The following is a 21,562-nucleotide window of genomic DNA, read 5'->3' on the forward strand; positions in this document are numbered from 1 at the left end:
TTTAGATTTGCCATTCCGTGAAAAGTCTTTGGGAATGTTGTTACTGGGCACAGAAATCAGGCCATGTGGGGAAAAGTATTCCCAGTTCTCTTCATTGCAAGGGTACTTCACCAAGCAATCGGAACAAGTGATCCTGAGAGGAGGGCAGGCAATTGCAAGGCACAACCAAACACATTGATTAGGTGAAAATCCAACATTTAATCTGCTGCTTTAATCCACCTCTGAAACAGGAATTAGGGTAGTAGATTCCTAATTCCTCCTTATGCACCTTTTCAGTGTTGTGAAAGTGCTAAGGGGTTTTATGGGTTCTCACAGAGCAGGTAGTTGATGACAGAAGTGTGTCATGCAAGCATGAGCTGTTCAGATTTCTATACAAAATATGGTTTCCTGCTTTGGGCAACATTTGTGAATTTATGTTAGTCCAACTCTGGCATTTCTCAGTCTCCTCAGTCCAATTATTGCTTTGGAGTTCAGATACAAGTGCCATGAGGACAGTTACCTGAAGGAGCTGCAGTTACTACTGAAGGAAATTTAAGAGGGCAGAAGGCCCTAACTTTTCAGTGCAAATGTATTCTCTTGCTAAAAAGAAGGAAAGAAGATGGGGGAAAAAATAGTGGAAAACTCTCAAGTGCATGCCTTTAAACAAGCAAGCAAATAAAATAGGGGAAAATGAAAGAGACAAATAAACATGTAAAAATTAGCAAAATATCTCTTTGACTGCAAAACCCAAAGAGTTTGCAGTGGCTTAATCCAGGACAGTTCCTTAATTTTTTTTTTTCCAAAGGTGTAAGTGGCTGATATGGTTTGAAGCTGGCTCCCTGCCGAGTCTCCAAACCTTAACACAAGAAGTCCCCCCTCCCAAAACCTCAGGGAGAAGAGGGAGAAAAACAACCAAGAAAACCCGAAACGAGAGAGAGACAGCTAAAGTGATATATATAAATATATTTACATTTATATTACAATTATATACAATTAAAATATATACAATTTCACAAGGGAAAGGGAAGGGAAAGGGAACAAAACCAAAATAAAATATATATATATCCTAATCAGCAGCCCGAGATCTAGTAACTAAAGAGTAAGCAAAGAAATATCCCACCACTCTCCTTGGGACAACCAAGAGTCGCTCCAGGACGATCGCCAGCAACCTCCGCCTCCCAAGGTCGACAAGGCCTTACCAAGCCTCGCTCCCCAGCACGGCAGACTCAACAGCAGGGAACCTGCACCTCCAAGCCGCCGGAAGGAAGGAGAGTGAAGGCCTTTCCTCCTTTCTTCTTATAGTCTGACTTACGTAAAAATCGTAGGGAATACTGGACCCTTCCTTGGTTACAGACTGGTCACCAAGGAAGGCCCAGACCAAACTACCACAGTGGCCCTTGAATTTCTGAAGTGAGGACAGCTTATAGCTATTATAGAGCAGGATGAAAGGCACATTACCTGCTAAGGTTTTGTCCTCCCTGGAGCCTCTGGCCACTATCAGAGACAAGATTATTGCAGCAGATAGGTGGACTGCAGCCTAATCCAGTTTGGCGTGTCTTTCCTTGTGACACATACAGACGCTGCCTCAGCGAGGAGACCGGAATATCCTGCTCCAACCACGCTGTGTCTGCGTTTGCCTTCTCTGATTTGAAAAAGCCATGTCTGACTTGAGTGTGAACAGAGAGCTTTCCTGAGTGAGTGCCCTTTGCTTTCACAGAGATCTGTGTTTGTTGAGGGGCAGGCAGGGGAATCTCAGACTGTTATGTGGCTGTAGTGATCACCACTCCCACCACCCCATTCCAAACGCAGAGATTCCTGTGTCGTCACAGAGTCTGCAGGAACTTGAATGAAAATGCAGAACGGGAGAAACTGAAAATCAGAGTTACAAACACAAAGTGAAAGAAAGAATGTGACAAGAGTAGTAGTAGCCTGTTTATTTTAATTAAGCAGGATTCAGCTGACATCATGCGGGAGATTTCCAGCCCACGCAGAGGAATGGTGACAACATCCCCAGTGTTGCAGTGCAAGGATGAGGGGTGGAGACACCATGTCTCCCTGAGCGTGCCTGGGAGAGAACAGGGGCCCTTCCAGGAGCCTGGTGTCCCACCTGCACTGGAGGCAGCATGACACACTGCCCAGGTCCAGACTCGCTTCAGCCCACTGGCACTTTGTGTTCTTGGTACTTCTGTTGAAGTAACTCTGAAAAATCCCATACAAGGATTATGCAAGTCCACTGATGCACTGACAGATCCACTGTCCCCTCTTAGGAAACTTTGTCCTCCATATCAAGACAATATGCCATAGGTAAAAGGTGGAAAGTGAGACACTGATAGATTTGTGGTTTGAGTAACTGATCAAGAGGAGTTCTTACCACCCACTCCTGTGCTGGTGAGCAGTTGTTTGCCATTGCCACTGGAAACTCTGGGCTGGTGATGGTCAAACCAGGAAGGACAGTTATTTTCCCTGTAACTGGTTATTCAAGACGGACTCGTGCAACTGATCATCTCAATGTCCCAGTGTTTCTCAGTCTAACTATATTTAATGGGCAAATAATTTGATGTCTGAAAGTCACCTGGGGTTGCACTCTTGTTTTTCCGGCCATTCAGTATATCCCACTTTCTGGAAAGCACACTGTGTCTTCACTTTGAAGAGCAGAAGCAGCTTGTTGTGTGGAATATAAAAGGTTCCAGATTTTCTCCTCCTCCCTATTTCCACTTTCCAAATGAGGCACTACAAGCCCAGAGTTAAAAGGTCAGTAAAACTCATTTGCACCTGAACAAATCATGTTCACTGTTCTGGCCTCAGAAAGGGTCACCCATACATGTTTTTCAGAATGAAACAACAAAAAGAAACTGAGATAGCCCTGATCCTGCAAACAGAGATGTTCTTAGCCTGTATTCCAGCTGGCCTATGTTACATGTAAAGTCAGCCAAGCTCATCCCTCAGAGAGGTTCCCCCCTGTCTGTGCCCTCGTGTACCATGGTAGTTTGGACAGAGGATCTATTCACATCCATGTATTTTTTAAACAGTTATTGGCATTTCACTTCTCTCTATCTCCTCGTTCCTTTTTTTTTTTCCATGTGAATGTGTGTTAAAACAACTGCATCTTCAAGCCCTGCTTTTATCTCAGAGGCAAAATGGCTTTGCTGAAGTCTAGAACCAATCTGGTGGACCTATAGACAAAACACTGAACGGAAAGACCCTGTGTGTTTCAGAAGAGGGTTTTAGAGGTCCCAAAAGGATTTAGATGACAGTGATATCAGTAGAGAATAATTCAGCGGAGAAAAGGGGGCATCCAAATTTTACTGTGCGTGAGCATTCCATTATTCCCTTTAATGCTCAGAACTTGAAAGGATTTCTAAATGTTATCTACTCCAAACAAAAGAGAACGTGAACAGCTGCAAATGCTGAGCTGGGTTATAACTTTCCCTTGTAAAGCACCAAGGAACTTTTATTTCCTTGATTGCCATCTAGTGGAAACTGTGCTGTCTGCATTACATCGTTCCTAACACCATTTCCGTCTCGGAGTTCACTGAGCTGTGCAGGTGATTGCACCACTGAGATAAGGGGCAGCTGATTTTCTCTGCTTTGTAAAGTACAGCAAGAACTTGCTAGATCAGGAGATTACACTGGAAGGTGCAGAGTGGCAGAGGTGTTGCTGAGACCTTTATCTTTCACCCACATCAGTATGTTACCAGCAAGAGGTGAGGCATCAGGATGGAAGGGTTAAAGTCATAACCTTGTCATCTCTCAGGTCACAGGTTATTCATAATTCACACAGCTGGTGTGCAAATGTCCCCATCCAGTCGGGCCAAAACCAAAGTGTAGATCAATATTAATATTTCTAAGCTGTATTTCCTTTGCCTGGGACAATTGCATTCTACAGATTAACTTAGTACTATTTTATAATGTTATAACAACTGTGTTAAGATGTGTTACTGAAACAAATGGGGTTATATCACAAAAAAATGCCACTGATTTTTTCAACCCACAGTTTGAGCTGAACTGTAGTGTTCCTTACAAGACTCAGTAAAATGTTCTTTGAAAACATTTTGAAATGTCAATCCAGATTCCTGAAAAGTACCAGAATTATTCATTTTGGAGAGTGTTCATTCATGTGGAGACACCGGAATGCTGGTTAGATTACAGCTCTGCAGAGAGTCACATTTGGCCTGACCCTTATTCCTGTGATGTTTTTTCTTACTTCTTCCATGTTTTTCAAAACTTCAATGGCTTTCCTTCAAGAATTGTATGAGATTACCCACACTCAGCCCTTAAGAAAGCAGCTAAGAGTCTAACGTTCCAGGCCTCCTTGTAATAAAGTCCCACCAGTGCCAAGCATTTTGGCACCAGATCAATGTATCCATGCCATGTGCTTGTATCCACTTGTCTCCCCCTCTCTCACCAGCAATCTTTTACTCAGTTTCCTTCTTGAGAAGGACAAGACTTCTCTTCCTGCCACCCTGTTGAGCTTCATGCAGCCTTGTCCAAACCTTTGCTGAAGCAATGCATGGTACTCATGGGCCTGTCATTGCAAAGCAACCAAAACTTCACTATTCAGAAGCCCTGAGACACTAAGAGTATCAGCAACCCCTACAGAGAACTGCTGGCAATTAGCCTCAGTACTTAGTGAAGTGATTCCCTTTTGCCTTTAAAAATAAATATTAGTTTCCCAGATAAGTTGCATAACTGGAAGCTTTTTGTAACTCTCCTAGTCACTAGACTGTATTTAATTAAATCAACTGTTGGGCCTTTCCTATTAATAAAGCAAGTTTATCTTTAGGACAAATTCTTCTTTTTTAATGTTGTCTTCTTCTGTATAGGAAAAATAGCACCTAGTCGAAAATCGAAAAGTCCTTTAGAAAAATCTTTGTTAATGTTTTTCCTTCCTCCTTTTTTTTTGTTTTTAAATAAAGATATGCAGAGCCTCGAGAAGTTGCTGAGGGATGCAATAATATATGGACAGCCTCGCACCCACAGGGCATGGAGAAAAATTATCATCCTCGTGGAGGGCATTTACAGGTATGTGTGTGTTTTAGAAAGATGAGTACCCTGTCGTTTCTGAGGACAGAATGATATATTGAGTGAAGGGAACATTGACTTTAAGTATCTGAGGGAAATCTTAATGAGATTGGAAGTTACAGTAATGTTCTGTGGTATCATAAATACGTTAATTTCCATTATATCAGTCTGAACCCTGGATCCTGTAGCTCCAGTGGGGTGTTCTGAATCTTGATTTAGCAAATCACAGTGGAGTGGGAGATGTATTGAGAGCAAGACAGATCAGCTGGTGTTTGTTGTCACAGATGTGATAAAATCCATGGAGCTATAGTAGGTGAGTTCTGCTAAGTGAGTAAGCTGAGTTTTCTAGAGTTGTTATGCATGGGCAGATCAAAAGACAGCTACACTGAATTAATTAAGCTCTGCATGCCCAGTTCTTACCCAGCTGCTAGAATCTAAAATCCCAAGCTAAACTTAGGCTAAGTGATATCAGCACCTTTCTGGTAATTAGTGCTGGATATAATAGACTCGGACTTTAACAGAGAAACAATTAAAAGACTGGCTTCTAAAGAATTATTTGGTGGTATTCCATGTAGCCCTAGTCCCTGGAGGAATTCGAATGAGAGAGGTGCCTTTGAGAATCCATCAGATAATACTGGCATCAATAATACCATGCAATTATAGGGCATCCTAGTCAGGTAGCTCTGGTTCACTCTTGTGGTGCAGTTTACACCCAATCAGAGAGACAAACAGTCACTAGAGTTGAGCAGCAAAGCAGTGGCACCAGCCAGACTCATCATCCTGGGTTGTTTTCTCCAACCTCTCCAGTCAGGAGAGCGTTACTGGGAAGGCAGCCATGGGGCTCCTGGATGGCATGGAGGGGGAGCCACTGGTGGGTAAGTTGGAGAAGGGAAAGGCAGAGATCATGAAGAGGAGGGAAGGGCTCAAGAAGCAGTGTTTGTACAGTAAGGTTTTCAGGTATCTAAGGCAAGGCTGCTGCGGTGATGACAGGAGGGGAGGAGCAGGAGAAGGATAATTTGGGGAGTAGAAACACCTGCCCCAAAGAGAAGGGAACCAGAAGCTCTCATTCACAGGACATGACATGGTTTATAAAAGCAGCATTAAACTTTATATGTGGGGATCATATCCTGTGTTGCTGAAACACAGCCAGGCTGGACGGGCAGTCGCTTATGCCATTTTACTGTGAAATGCTGGCACAGTTGAGCCAATTAGCTTTTTTCGTAAGAAATCTTTTACAATCTCATGTCATCACAACTTCATAGTTGTCAGTGCTTTCTTTCCACCGAACATTTTCCATCTGCAAAGAGACCAAATCAGTCCTTATCTAAACACCTGTCAGTCAGAGCTGAAGCAGGTCAGCAGCAGATCAGCTGATCCAAAGCAGGCTGAATGTGTCCTTTCAACCAGAATAAACAGAGCAAAACTGCAAATAAACATCGCTTGGCACTACTAAAAGAAAGCTCAGATTTAAGGGCTTTGATCATGCAGAAATTAAGTGGACCACCAACATTTTACTGACAAATATCCCCACTGGTCACATGGCTGGCAGAAAAACCTCCAGCTGCTGAGTTTTGTTCACTTTTAAATCCTTTACCCTGAATATTGACCACGAGAGAACAAGAAGGTAGATTGGTGACACAGAAGCATAGATCATTCCAAGCAGTAGGACAAACCCACTGTCATATTTTTACTATATTAACTATAATATAGTAAATATTATATATATTTCCAGATTTAGGTTTGTTGTAGAGTTTTCTTTTCCTCTAGTTTTGCAGTTGGTTTCAAAATGAGATTTCATTTTCCAAAGATCAAAGAACCTTCTGTTGGAATGCAAAATAAAAACATGTTAAAGCTCAGAGTACCTCACTGAAAAGGAAGCATAAAGTTCCTTCAGCTCCATAAAGGCTAAATAATGTTAAGACCACTTGTGCCCTGTGTGTCTGTGCTTCTGACAGGCATAAAGTAGAAGAAAACCAACGCTCAGCTCTCTGATAGTCTCTCGTTGGAAACCAGCCCTAGCAGTAGCTGAGTTGGTTGGTTCATTAGTTGTTTTCATAGTCCAAGCAGATCAGAAATGGCAGAGGTTGTAAAGCAAGTCTGCTCTGGCTGCAGGGCCAGCGCCACCACACCCCACCGTGCCATGTCCCTGCCACCACTGCCAGCCCTGGGCACTGCTGGGAACAGGCTCACAGCCCGGGTAGTCTAATCCAGTCAGTAGCTAAGAACATTTCATAGGCAAAAAAAAAAAATAGCTGGAGAAAGACATATTAGAAATACTCTTTTTGTGTGCATGTTCTTTCCTTTCTTGGCCCACACTTGTTGAAAGACTAAAATTTTCCAGCCCCATATTGGCTAATGTTAGGTTTTCTTGAAGGTTTGCCAGATGAAAAATTAACATTCGTCAAGAGGGTTTAAGGGGAGGTAGAGTGTAGTTAATGTATTCTTCTTACAATAGTTAATACTGCCTTTTTTTTTTTTCCATAAAGGATTTAAGTTATGCTTCAGGGACAGCTAATACGGAATTTAAATAACTTGGTCAAAGCCATTCTCCAAGTTAAAATATCTTGATTTGCAAGTTTGGCTTGGCAAATTTTTACAGAAATGCTTTTTCCAGAGATGCAAAAGAAAACACTAAGCTTTCCATCTTCAAAGAAATATTGTTATATGGGACACCATAGTCTTAGTATGGTGACGTTTATGGTATGGAAAGAAATTTGCCTTCTGTTTCCATTAGGAGTATGTTAAAGTGTTTACACTGTGCATAAGCCTGGACTTACCAACTGGCAAAATTTAAAAAGGGTCATTGTTAGCCAACACGAGCATTTCTGGAAATCAGACTTGTGTTTGAAACCATAAGCCACAGATTTTGCTTGGTTGCAACTGAAGGCAGAATTGGCCCCTCATCTTGGGAAGAACTCAAGCTTCATGTCAAACCAATAGCAATAAGTATATGTTTGTTTGCCTTTAAATGTCTCTATTATCTTAGAAAGAAAAAAAAAAAAAACTCATCAGAAGTAAATATAACTACTAGTGAAAGCTGGTCCTTAACTTGGACTAGCCTAGGAGCAAATCTATTCCCTTTGGGTTCCAAACTGAGGGAGACCATCTCACCATCAATCCTCAGCACAAAAAGCATGAACAACTTTTGGCAGTGACCAAGGCACAAGTTAAGCTGACTTGCTAAATCACATTTTTATTATTTGAATTCCAGCTAATGTTTTCCTTGGCTTCTCCCATTTCCAGTTCTGGATTAATCAGTTACTGTGTTCTTACATGGTCCATGGTAGGCTTCTGCTCTCTTCCATGCCTATTTACTTAGGAGTCAGATAGGCCAAGGCCCAGGGCAGGAGTTATGGGGCATCAGAAAATGATCAAAACAGATTGTTTTTCATTTGTTTTTTCCCTGCTTTTAATTTAATTTGGGTATTTTCCCTTCCAGCTAAGAAAATAGCTCTGATCAGTTAGATATTGTCCAGTGCCTTTTCATGTGCGTTAGAAGTTTCCTTGGGATTCAATGCCAATAGTGTAGGAAATTTATCAGGGTTATTTCTTATTTCCTGGGATTAAGTGACTGGGACTTCCAGAAAAGAATGAGGTAGCATTTAATGTCCTTGGCCAGGGACCAACACTGAAGGTTAACATTTCTATCATTTCAGTGTATGGAGTTGTATTTGAGGGCAGAGTTGGAAAGTTTCCTTAAAATTATTGCTCTAAACTACAAAACAGAGATTGTTGTGTGAATGTACGACGTTTGTGTAAGAAAACAGTGCCTACAGTAACTGTTAAAATGGAATGAACTGTTAAAATTGGGAGTAAAAGGCCAGGAAAGGAGGGATTTTCCCAATTACAAACTAGCCTGAAAGGGGAACAGGTAAACTTTTCAAATGTTGAAAACATAGTGGTACTATGGGGCATGTTTAGAGATGCTGAATGATACAGTTATGAAGTAGATAACAGGTTGAGTATCAGTAAATTTGTTTTCATGACAGAAAAAAAAAATAAATTGGAACTGTGGTAGCATAATAGGATGTAGAAAACTCTTTTCCCAAGAAGTTTCAAAATGAACTGGACAAAAAAACATCCTGTCAAGTTGAAGCCTCTGTTCCAAATGGAGTGACCATCACAAGTGCATACCTCCAGTGTCTCAAAGCACCTGCTCCACAATTCATCAGCTGCATCAGAAAGAATGTCAGTGGTCTGATAGGGATTGAATCAAGTTTCAAACTTCAGCATTCCCAAAATTTGGGATTATCTCCTCATGTCTGGAAGTAGGTTCAAACTGAGTGTGTACTAACTCAAGCTTTTGTGCCTCTCCACCAAACAAGAGTGATGAGAGTCAGCAGCAATCTAGAAACTTTTCATCCTTGCCACCAAGCAAAGGAATTTTGCAACAAGACAGGGTGTCATAATGAGAACATCTGGCTTAGGCAGAGCCAGTTGATGTTCATTTGCATCCAGGTTTTTTGATGTGTCCCGGGTGCTTGAGCAGATCTAGAAACAGATCCATAGGTTTGTACACAATAGCTGTTTGTACACAAAGCTGAGTGACACAATATCAGAGTGCAACAGAACCATTACACTTCACTTCTGTCTCTCTGGTTTAAGCTGAGTTGACATCAATATTTACTGAAGAATTCAGTAAACTTTCCATTTGGGCTTCCCAAGGGATTTTGTGAAGTGAGTTTTATCTTGAAGCAGTTCTAAACAGTGTTGTGCATATCAATAACCATCTGCCACGGTCAAAAGAGAGACCAAGAGCAGAGCACACAACAAAACAGGTCATCCTTTCCATCAGGGGGGCTGAGGCCTGTTTGAATGGCAGCACCGAATACATGCATGAATCCAGTAGCACTTTATCTATGGACACTTCAAGGCCATGTTGGGATCTCTGTCAACTGTTATAACATTTATGTCAGCCAGCATCTTTCCAGAGCAATAAGTCAACTCTGAAACTGAATACAAGCGCCTTGGTTTGCTTAGAGTTCCAAGACAAATCTCCTACTCATATGAGTAAGAAAAGTTTTCATTAAATCTTCTTAATGGTTAAATCTTGCAACAGCCATGAACCAGCTCCATGTATTCTGGGACTTAGCACAACTTTGTTCCCATTCCACAAATATGCAGCATTTTTAATTTACCATTTTTACTCTCATCTTTTTGAAGTTAAATGCTGGCTCTCCCATCTGAATCTCCATGAGCCACTAAGACTAATGATGTCCATATACATGTGGGAAAACTGTTATTGTCCTTCTCTGCCTAGCTGGTCTGCCCAACCTTTGCTGGAAGGTGGAGGGTGGGATGGCTGTTTGCTTCCCTCTAGAGAGGTGCTCCTTGGCACTCTGTCCACACATCCACCCTGCAGACTGACCAGACACAGCTGAGAGCTGCCAAACACAGCAGGTCCAAGCACACCCAGTGGCTCAGGGTAGTTTTTAGCTGACTAATGCTTTGACTCTGGGCTATGTGAGGACTGTGGGCTTTGCCCTTTTATTCATTAGGAAAATAGTTGTGGTGGTTCGAGTTGCTTCTCCCCCAGCTGCCAAGTGTCATTTGGGAAAAGTGAGAAAGCCCAGTCTTCAGGAGCTTGCAGTACAAGCCCACCCTTCTTTGCTGCAAGGGATCATGGTGCCAACACACAGCCCCACAGTTGCCTCTTTTATGGCTGGGCAAGATAGAAGGGCAAGATTTGCCAGCAGTCACCTACAGCCAAAATTATTCCTCCAGGCACAGGCAGCCAGGCTCTCTGAACCTCCCAGTATGAACAGCACAGGCAACCCTTGTCCATGAATACTCCCTCGTGCTGTTAAACTAATGGAGACTTGCCTATGGGCAGGTCTCCTTCAAAACTGGAGACCAAACAGTTTCCAAGCTGACTCAGGAGACCAAAGGATGAAGAACGACTAAAATGGTCAGAAATTTCCTGAGTTCTAAAAGCACATCCTGCTACTTTTGCGGTTCCAAACTTCCAGACCCACAGTGCAACTAGAGTGGTAATAAAACAGCCTGTGAAAGCCACTGGTCCAGGACCTAAAAATTTCCAAGACATTATTGATTGCACTGCTCCTTTATACTTGCTGCTTGGGAACAAACTCATGTTTCTGCTCACCTGAAGCTCATTGCATTTGCAAGTGGATACACCTTAGCTGTGGGCTGTAGCCACAGAGCACTGGTTTTCCTGGCACACAGCACACTGATTTTGTGTTTGATAGGAAGTTTTTAGCCTTTAAAGACCAGCTTGCTAGAGCTGGTGGAAGAGAACATGTTAAACTCATGAACATGAATACTGAGTGCATCTGAGCATATCCAAGCGTAGCTGTAGTCATCTCACAAAGGTTTTCAAGACGTAAGTCTTCACAGCATTACTATGGATATGTCATCTTTATGAGATCAGAGAGCATTTCTTATTTATCTCCCTGGGCTTTCATTTTGCTGTACACCTCCTCTGTGCCTTCTCACTTATTGACATGGCTGCCAACAGTACAAAAGATTTGTCATCTTTTCTCATTTCTGCAAATCTCAATATGCCACTAATCATAGAATGGTTTGGGTTGGAAGGGACCTGAAAGATTGTCTAGTTCCAACCCTCTTTCCATGTGCAGGGATATCTCCCACTGGACCAGGTTGTTCAAAGCCCCATCCAATCTGGCCTTGAACCAGAGATGCCCCCCAGAGATGGGGCATCCACAGCTTCTCTGGGCAGCCTGTTCCAGTGCAGGTTCAGAATATTTCCCTTTCATGTATGGCTGTAAGAAAGTAAAAAGAAAAGGAATGGAAACTTTTTTCCTTTTGATTACTAGGTAGCAGGCCACATTCCTAAAAAGTACACACTGAGAGCAACAATTGGCAAAGTGGATTTGAGCTGCCTGTTCTAACCCCTGATTTCTGTTCACTCTGAAGACTGTGGCTGCTTAAAGTTATGGCACCAGCTGTGGGTTTCATGTGGTCCATCTCCTGTGTATGTTGGACCCAGCTCCCCTGCACCAGAGGAATTTTCTCTAGAGCTGTTATGCCCAAATATTGGCACAGTAGCTGTTGATGAAGTAAGCAAGGACCAGACTGAGTTATAGCAGTTCTTTATAATGCATTATAATATTTGGTTTATACTGATGAATTGTAACGTGCTGCTTTGGGTGAGTATATCTCCCCCTTGCTTTATACATTTCCTTCTCTTTTTTGGCATGCTGACAATTTGCAAATGTTCAAAGACTTTGTGACTGGTTTGGATTGTTCGAAACCTAAAACTTGCCTTTGACTTTTTTATACTCACCTGCAAATGGGAAAGGTTGAACTGTAAGAAAAAATTGAGGTTCCAAAGGTGTTTCATGGAGAAAGGCAATTAATGACTATATTTTCTGCCAGTATCTTGAAGAGTACAGGAGTTGTTGTTCATCTCTGATTCTCTCCACCTGCAGCATGGAAGGGTCCATCGTGCGCCTGCCAGAGATAGTCTCCTTGAAGAACAAATACAAAGCCTACCTCTACTTGGACGAAGCTCACAGCATCGGTGCAGTGGGAGCAACGGGCCGAGGAGTCGTGGAGTACTTCGGGATGAGCCCTGATGATGTTGATGTATTAATGGGAACGTTCACGAAGAGCTTTGGTGCAGCTGGAGGATATATAGCTGGCAAGAAGGTAAAAGGAAAGCATAAACAATTTAATATCAAGGGGATGGGAAGTACCTTCTTACTAGGTATGATACATTTCAGTATCTTTTCACACAGACTGCTTTACATGAGCACTGTTCTAGAGTTTAATACCACTTTTGCCTGGATCCCAAACGCACATCAAGGAGTCAGACTTTCTTCTTTTTGTCTCATGTTCACATTATGTAATTTGCTTGAGTTGGGTATTTTTTGTGCCACCCTAATGATTGTTGTTTGTCTTGGAAATGTTTGGACACATTGTGGTTGGCTAAATATACTTCCCTACATTAATTTGCATGCGGATTGCTCATTACTTTGTTTCGCATTTGTAAACAATGTGTGGGGCAATATTGAGAGATTAAAACCACAGTTTCGTCCACTGATAATAAAATTCCTAAACAGTTGTGGATTGACATAGTTGCATTTTTTAGAAGAATGGACAAAGAGGGTTACTGAGGGCCTTTTGCAATAGTAAACTGTGTGTCCTCAGTTGCTCCGCGTACATTAACAAAACAATCTCTTGCCAACAACAGATGTCAACAAAAGTAAAGCTGAGTTTGCTTTAACTGGGGGTGTAGAAGAGAAAGCATAATCGGCACCATTGTGAAATGTCATCGGTTTTGTTGCTTGACAGAGAGATCAAGTGGCTGCTGATTATTTGCCCCTTTCAGACCCTGCTGAATGTATTTTTTAAGGAGTCTGCTAAATGAGTGGGAAGCCTGTTTAGACAGCCCATATGGTTGTTGTCAGGATAACATTAATAAGGGTAGCCCTACAGTAGAATAAAAGCGCTATAAGAAAGTATAAACTGTATATTTCTTACTGTCTTTTTTGGATTTGCCCCTGGAGATCTTAAAACTGGGTGTCATAATACATCAAGAGTCAATTTGCTTTGTTTCTTCGGCTTCCTGAATTTATATCTGAAGGCTTAACTCTCACCAAAGACAATGTAACTAATGTAACTAAAAAGTATAGAAAGACTAGGCCTGTGAAAAGTAGTCCTAAGTAATTCATGCTCTAATCCTTGGAAGTTACTTTAAATGAAAACAGGTCGTTCTTTTCACGCCTGTGTGTATCAGTAAGCTTTGCCTCAGGCTTCTGAACCTCGGAAGCCTGCTCACCCATTCACCCACTTACATTCATTTCTGCAGCCAAAAACTCAGGGTGGCACTGTTTATTCTGCATCAGCTGGAGCACAGAAGCCTTCTCAGCTGTTTAACCAAACCCTTAGGAGTACAGTTGCAATATAGCCATGCATAGCCTGTGTAAGGTTAGGTAATCTTTATCCTCAGCATTGGAGTTACTGCATAAACTCATACAGCTCTTTTGGCAGTAATTTGTTTAATTCCCTTTGGGTTGGTTTTTTTTCTGATGATTTTTTTTACCATAGTCCAATTTTCAAGCAGGTGTCATCCCTTTCTCAGTAACATGAATTCAGCTTTTAGCATGGTAACCGCCACTGATATTATGCACTAGGAGGTATAAGCTGTTGCAACAATGATGATCTTAATAAGATCTGATTTCCTACCAGATCCCTGGATTCAGGAGAGTTACGGGTGCTGTAGATATGCCTACAGTACATCAGTGCTTTTTCTAGGAGCACAGATTGTGCTCTTAGTTGTACAAGGAAAGCAACTATACCAACTCTAACATGACTGTCCCTGCCACACTGATGGAAAGTTTCATTTGAAAATTTTTGTGCTAATAGACAAAGATAGATCCCAGTAAGGTGCTTTTCCTGAATTAGGTCATGAGGCAGAGAAACTAGTCTGAAGTCATGTAGGCTTTGCTTCATTCTCAGAGAGGAACTGAGCTGCATTATTTTAAGTGCAGCTGTTCATTGGTCTTGAAATTATTTTGGCTGCTTTGTAATAAGTCTTAGCACAGAAGTAAACATTATTCTCTTCCAGACTTCTGCTGCAGCTGTAACTGCCCCACTTACATGGTAAAGTATTTGCACCTGCCTGATATTTCTTCAGGCCATGTATTAACAGTGACAGCCAAGAAAGCAAACCAATAGCTGGTGAAACGTCCTCTTCCTTTTGCATATTCCCACTCCTGCAGTAGTTAAGAGGGAGACCTGCTCTTTGGCCAGCTCCAAGCTCATTTATGCTTTGTTTTGCTTGTGTAAGGGCCTTGTGGACTTTTTACGAACTCATTCTCACAGTGCTGTGTACGCCACATCCATGTGTCCACCCGTAGCAGAGCAAATCATCAGGGCAATGAAATGTCTCATGGGACTAGATGGGACAACACAAGGTAAGCCACCTACTTTCACTTCCTTTACTCCAGTTGCTACCAAAGCACCTCCTGGGTGCAGGCACATGCAACGTGTCATCCAGCAGCAAAACAGTATGGTAATGCAATGCAAAGGAAATCATTCTTACTGCAAAATTAATATCTAAATCATCATATTTTAAGTGCTGTCAACTCTATTTCTTTTTCCATGCTCATCCACATGAGCAGGGATGGAAATATTTTGGAATTCTGACTCAGTAGTTGCCAGCCTGTCCCGTTTTGTAGCAAGGAATAGAAATACATGAATTTCCCTTTGAGTATATTATGTGACTTTGTGGGAGGGTTCATAAGGACACGTCTTCATTTCTGGGCTTGCTGCTGTCAGTTTAGCTTCTTTGTAAGTTTGGACCTTCAAAATGGCAAGCAACACAAGCATGGTGCAGCATTTCAGAACAGGTATTGTATGTTAAATGACAGTATGAGGAGATGATTATAATAATTCCTACCTCACTCAGATATCAATTACGGTGTCCAGAAGCTAGTTCTGAAGTACGTTTTGTCCCTGAAGAATTGGTTGCTTGGTGTCTTTATGAAAAACCAGGTTTATTTCTATTCCTCTTCTGAAGTTGTAGATGCAGCTACTGTCCAATCCTCTGTGTAACATGCTTTCTATACAGCAAGCAACAAAACAACTATGTGACATAGCTATCTGCCACTGTTTCAAAGTGATGCTGATATGGATTTGGTGTTCTAGGACTTAAACCCCAACATGGAGAAAAACTGATGGATTTTGAATTTGTATAGTTTTTTCAGGAATTCCTTAGAGTCAAATTATTGTGTAACATGCAGCTAAAGACACAGATTCTGCTCTGAATTGCAGTCTCTCTTATACTGGTCCAGCAGCACTGTGCTGTGCTGTTTTCTCTTTGTCTAAGGCTAACAGAATTAATTCTGTATTAGTCCTCCCTGATAGATTTGACTGGGGTAAGGTGGGAATGGGGAAGAAAAGGGGAGATGAGAGCAGGTGAGATACTGCTCTACACTATTCTGTTGCAGAGCCCTAGAGGGCAGTTTCAAACCACGATAGATGCGAAGATATTAAGGCGTTTATCACAGCACTTCAATGAGGCCAGAATTTACAACACCCCAGAGTACAGAAGAAGGGATAGGGAATCCAGTGCCAGTGCCAAATTCTGCTGAGTGCAACAGCAAAACTGCAGCACGATGTGCAGACGATGAGCAAGCGATGCTTTTGTTGTTTTGTCAGAGAAGTCAAGAGTGGAGCAACTGCTTCCAACACGAAATTTGAAAGGTCAGGCTTGCCTATGCTGATGCCTACATCCTGTTCAATATAAGAGACCAGCTCTGACATCTTTCTTCCACCTCGGGGCTGCTTTCTGCCCTGGCACTTGCCGTGAGAGGGCGGTCTGACACCAAGCCTTCCCAAGACTTCCAGACTTCAGGCACTCGGAGATGCTGCTGTGTGTAAATCATGAAACATGCAGAGCATTTCCAGGCCTTCAAAGCCTGTAACAAATGCTTTCAGCTAGCGTGATTCTGCATGCAGTTCAGTGCAGGATAATAGGACAACTTGGTTCAAGACAGAGTCTTTTAAGATGTGCGTGTCTGTCTTAGGGCTGAGAGTTTGAAGCATTCTCTCTTCCAGAAGCAGAGTTGTTTAATGACACAATGTTTGTCTTTCTGCACAAAATAAGAGCTTAATAAGTCTTCTGCAAATCCTTTATGAAATAAATTAGTGCTTTGTCAGTTTTTTAAAAATTGTCTTTTAATATGAAATGCAAATGAGTAGAAAAACAAATGAATAAATCATATATCACAACTTTAGAGCATTGCACAAAGGCTAGCAAACTGGCTATGATGTGTAAAAATGTGTCTTGTCCTTCTGAGCCAGACCCATTATTTTAGTCCATTGGGTTTTCTTTCATGTGGGCCTCCCTTCATTAGGCTGTCTTGTGGACTACAAAAAAACCCCACAACCCAAAACACAGGAAAAAATGCTGTGCTGGACCACATTACAATGCTGCTTTGGCACCAGAGAGAGGAAGGTGGTGGCTTAGAAAGAAGAGGAGAACAGAAGGGAAAAAACACTGTCTCTTCTTAGATATTTTTTATGCCAAGGACAACAGTGACCTTGGCAGAGTTCTTTTGGTCTACTGACATAGGAAATGGTGAATCCTGCACATAAGTCATTGTTGTGAGGGAGTGAGCCCTCTAGCAGAGACACCTGACAGAAAAGTTTCAAGTGGTACGCAGGGTGGGACAAACCATTTGTTCTCTGGAAGCCTGTTGAATCCATATAAAGAGTTTATTTTACAATTTATCTCTATTTACATTCTCTTCCCACAGGATGATTTGGGGAATCCTTTATAAGGAGATGTCCACTGATGGCTTGCCCTCCAGAGGTCATTTCTGTAGGGGAGGGGGCCTTGAAAAAACTACTGGAAATGCTTTGCAAAAGAGTGAAATTAGAGCTTGCTAAAAAGTTCCATGTGAACTAGAGGATGCTTTTTGAAAAGAGGATGAAATAAGGGGATGACAAACATCGTAACACATAAGCATGTTCTTGTATCTGAACTTCATGACTGACTCCTCAGCAGATAATTAGAAAACTAAGAGAAGGAAGACTGTTTGGTCATTTAAATTGCTGCTCCGAAAAATCTTTATTTTTTAGTCCTTCACACAGTATTTTATATTTTTCCAGATATGAGGCTCTTACATTCCCTTCATTTTCTTGCTAGTTATTCTCCACTAATTTGTTGAGCAAGCAGGTGATCTAGAAGAGAGTAGAATAGGCGGAATTATATAGTAGGTAATGCCAGAGGCCAGAAGTGCAGTTATACTACTTGTGTTTATCCTGGTGTATATTCAGCTGATTGATCTTCCATATTTTTTCCTTTATTTTCAATTAGTAAAATATGGTTATTCATTTGGAAGAGGAATGGTGATGTACATTTCCAGGATAGGATCAATATACTGGATGCCTGACTGCAGGATACGAACAGATGTTTATAGACACAAGGGGTACAGCTTCATTACAAGGAAAGAACAGGTTAACACTTTAAAAGTAATTCTCTGAAACTTATACTGTTCAGCTGGAAATTATTCACAACAGGTGCCTGTGTCAGGATACAATGCACAGATATGTGGGGATGTCCTGTATCAGTATTTGTGTTAGTTGTGAGACATTAATGTCACAGCAGTGTAACTGGGAGGATACTGCAGAGCCCACAGCCAGCTTTTGTAGTTTCCTTCTTTTGTCATGTTTTCTGTGATGACTTGAGAAACTGAAGGACAAGAAATGCTGAATAAGAAGGAGGTACTAGCTCCCTCAAAACCGATATACACTGTTGTTCCTACATAAGAAAGAGGAATAGGTTGAGGTTACTATGACCAAATGCTTTGTTTCTTGAGTGACTTATATCAAAAGAGTCAGAAGTTGACTACAAAAAAAAGCAAATGTATTTCCATTTTCATGTGAAATCAAATTTTTAGTAGAGTACAAGTCCTGGTGTTATCCAGTGCCATGCTTTACAGGACTCTGAAAATCAATGGCTTGTAGAACAAGACACATTTGTTCTTAGTAACATAATGTCATAGATACCATCATAGCTCCTATAATAGAGTTGTTCTAAAGTGTATGAACTCCTGGCAGCTGTATTTCCATTAGGAATGTCATAAGGCAGCAAGCTCCACAGTTCAGTTCATATAGTCTATTTAAAAAAAAATATATCATTTTATCCCTCTTAAGCCTTAGTGGCCTTTTCATCTCAAATGTGTCTCTGCTCATTTATTAGGAAATATGGGGAGCAGAAGTTCCCATGGCATTTACTCTTTAAAATTCATAATATAGATATTCTTTATGTGTTCTCCTCATGGCTTCTCATTACACCTCTGGAGATACCTCAGGAAATTCAGCAGCTGCCTTGGTGGTTTTATCCCCGTGATGAGACTGCAGTTGACTCAGAGTGTTTGGACCCTGCACAAATTTTGAAGTACACTTGCTTGCATGCAACACAGGCCCTCCAGCTGTGACCTCAGACCTCTTTTTTCCCCCTTTCTGCATGAGAATACCAAAAGCATATTTTTACATTTAAATTTGATAGGTAAAAACTAGAACCACTAAGCAGACAGAGTTAAGACTGTTAGAAAATCCAAAGCAATTTTCTTGATGACTAATAATAGATTATAGTGGTGTAAAAAGCAAATTGCAGCATTTGCAAAGGCATCATTTTTCTGTTTAAAGCATGGCAAACAATAATTCACCAACAACAGTGGGAATTTTTCATATGTTTTTATGGGATGCTGAAAAATGTGAAACCCTGTCCTCTGGAATCTACTGTTAAAAGATTTGTCGTGTTAAAAGATAATTCATGTGGTAGTTTAGATTTAAAGTGTTTCTTTAAAGTGTTCATTTATTTTGCCATTTGTGCTGATTGGTTTATCTTTTTGCAATGACTAGTTTTCATTTTTGTTTTTAACAAACTCTGCGTTCTTGCATTTGAGCTCATTCACATTGTGAGAAGTGGCAGAACACTGCTTTCTGTTTTGGCTTGGCATCAAAAAAATTGTTTTTAAAAGTTCCTTTTTAAAACATTTCTGTCTGCCTTAGATTTTTTTGCAACTGAAGGATCAGCACCTTAAAAACAGTTTCCAACATTTTCCTCTGCTATCTGTGCTCAACAGTCTTTTGAAAAAAATTAGCTTTGCTTTGTCAGGGTGCTTTGTAAATGCAGAAACCTTGGTTCCACATCTCTGCAATCTGGCATAAAGCAGCCCTGATGCAAGGAAGAGCAGTCTTGTCCTCTGTTTTTCCTTCTCCCTCTGCCTATCCCCTTCCTCCTGCCCCTTCTCCCTCCACCAGCATTAGTGTTCATACAGCCATGCAATGAATGAATCAGAGAACTGATCTAGCTGAAAAATAACCAACCCTCCCACAAATGGTTTGCCTACAGCCCAGCTGGTTCCCTGGGCCAATCTGCCATATGGCTACATGAATCCCAGTGCCAGGACTTGAGCAGCTGGAGCCAAGAGGAACGACCCCTTTTGCAGCAAAATAAATCTGTGCCAGACTGGACTGATCATGAAACTATTGCAGGTGATTTAGCGATGGACCCCTTGAACCTGCTCTAAACAGCCTTCAGAATCGGTCATGCTAAAGTCTAGGTTTTTCAAATTCTCATTTTTTGCTTCTCTTGGGCCCTTATCAAACAGAATGTTCCCAGTATGTGGTTACATTTAAAGCCCTTAAGCAAATTTATTCCCTATTTGCACAGCATTGGCTCCATGACCAGGGCTCCCAGTCACGGCAACAGTGAAGATGCTAATGATGATAATATGCTGTCACAAATATTATTTGTCTAAGCTGAACATCACAGATGTTTTCCCAGCAGTGGGTGATGAAACAGAGCTAAATTCTGACATCTTGACTCAAAATGAGTAAGACATGCTGTTCCAGTGAGCCACCTGCCATGTGATCTACCTCCCACAGGAAGCCAAATGTATCCATGGATGGTCAGTTAATCTGAACAAACAAGGGCTTTGGACTAATAGTGTTTGCAGTGATTTGAAGATCTCTGAGGGTTGATCAGGTTCTACCTCATTTGAAGTTGCTTTATCCATATTCAAAGTTAAACCAGTGTTGTAGTCCTCTAGCAGACCCTACCCAGGGATAGGTATCCCCAAATACAACAGTGGAGGGATGTGATCAGACTTGGATGTGACCTGTAGCCTGTCCCCCAGCGAGGAAAGCTTTCCCCAGGGACAGCAACGTGCAGCTCCACGACAGAGTCCCTTTGTCAGGATGTCTTTGCTGCCAGGATAGAGCGTGAGGATCCCTCCTCTGTTCCAGATGCTGCGGTGCCCAAGGAATCCAGCGCTGTTATCAGCCTGGGGAGCACAAAGGAGAGAGAGCGGTGCCTTTTGTAACTGCACTTAGATCCCTGGTACTTCAGGATCACCTAATGGGATGCAGATGGAGCGCGTTGCGCGCTGGCTGGTTTTCAGCAGTGGGACAGACCCGCTTTTTGATTAATCACCTGTGCTGGGAGTAAATAAGGCTCAGCCAAGGCTGGCTGCCCTGTCCCTGCTTTTGTGCAGGATGTGAATGCTTACACTATAGATATGAATATAGATAAGGTGCTGTGTAGGCAGAGCTGAGTCATTTGAGAAAAGAGGTAAAAATTACAAAATCTGTACAATTTTTCTCCTTTCTGCTTCAGCTCAAATTGGCACTTTTTCTCCCCTTAATCTGCTCTGGAAAGTGTTTTGCAGAAGTTCACAGTTAAAATTGGACTGACTGAGTAAGTCCTTAAGGGCTTATTTAGCAGCTGAATTAAGTTGAAATTACTAGGTTTCTAGTTAGGATTAGACTGCAGAAGAAAATGTCTTCACTTCTCCCCGGTTTATAGCAAAGTTGTTTTTTATGAAGATTGTTTTATCTGAGAACATATTTCCTTTAGGCACCCCAGTTTTATAGCATTCTATTTGTGATTTAATGCACATGGAGGTACATGTGTGTTATTCTTATAATGGAACCAGAGGAAAAAAAATTAAAATCTGTCCATCTGCAGTAGTTTAGTGGGGAAGAGCTAATTGTTTTCCAATTTTTTTTTTCAGCCTATGAAAGTTTGCTTTTTACTATCTAGTTGTTAGTAGAGGAG

At 41.5% G+C, this 21,562-nt stretch overlaps 1 protein-coding gene across 10 annotated transcripts in view; it reads left to right on the plus strand.

The window, feature by feature from the left end:
* The window catches only part of SPTLC3 (serine palmitoyltransferase long chain base subunit 3), a 125,356-nt gene that overhangs the window by 66,111 nt on the left and 37,683 nt on the right, over positions 1-21,562 (plus strand). For all 10 annotated transcript variants that reach the window (XR_003529434.1, XR_003529435.1, XM_027653950.1 and 7 more), the window contains 3 exons: positions 4,896-5,001; positions 12,414-12,633; positions 14,777-14,903. Coding sequence is in view for 8 of the 10 variants with exons in the window: in XM_027653950.1 (XP_027509751.1) it covers positions 4,896-5,001; positions 12,414-12,633; positions 14,777-14,903 (453 nt within the window). In the remaining 2 variants the exon portion in view is untranslated. The remainder of the gene's footprint in view (positions 1-4,895; positions 5,002-12,413; positions 12,634-14,776; positions 14,904-21,562) is intronic.

Source organism: Corapipo altera, unplaced genomic scaffold (assembly GCF_003945725.1).
Source record: "Corapipo altera isolate COAL_440 unplaced genomic scaffold, ASM394572v1 70, whole genome shotgun sequence".
Lineage (NCBI taxonomy): Eukaryota > Metazoa > Chordata > Aves > Passeriformes > Pipridae > Corapipo > Corapipo altera.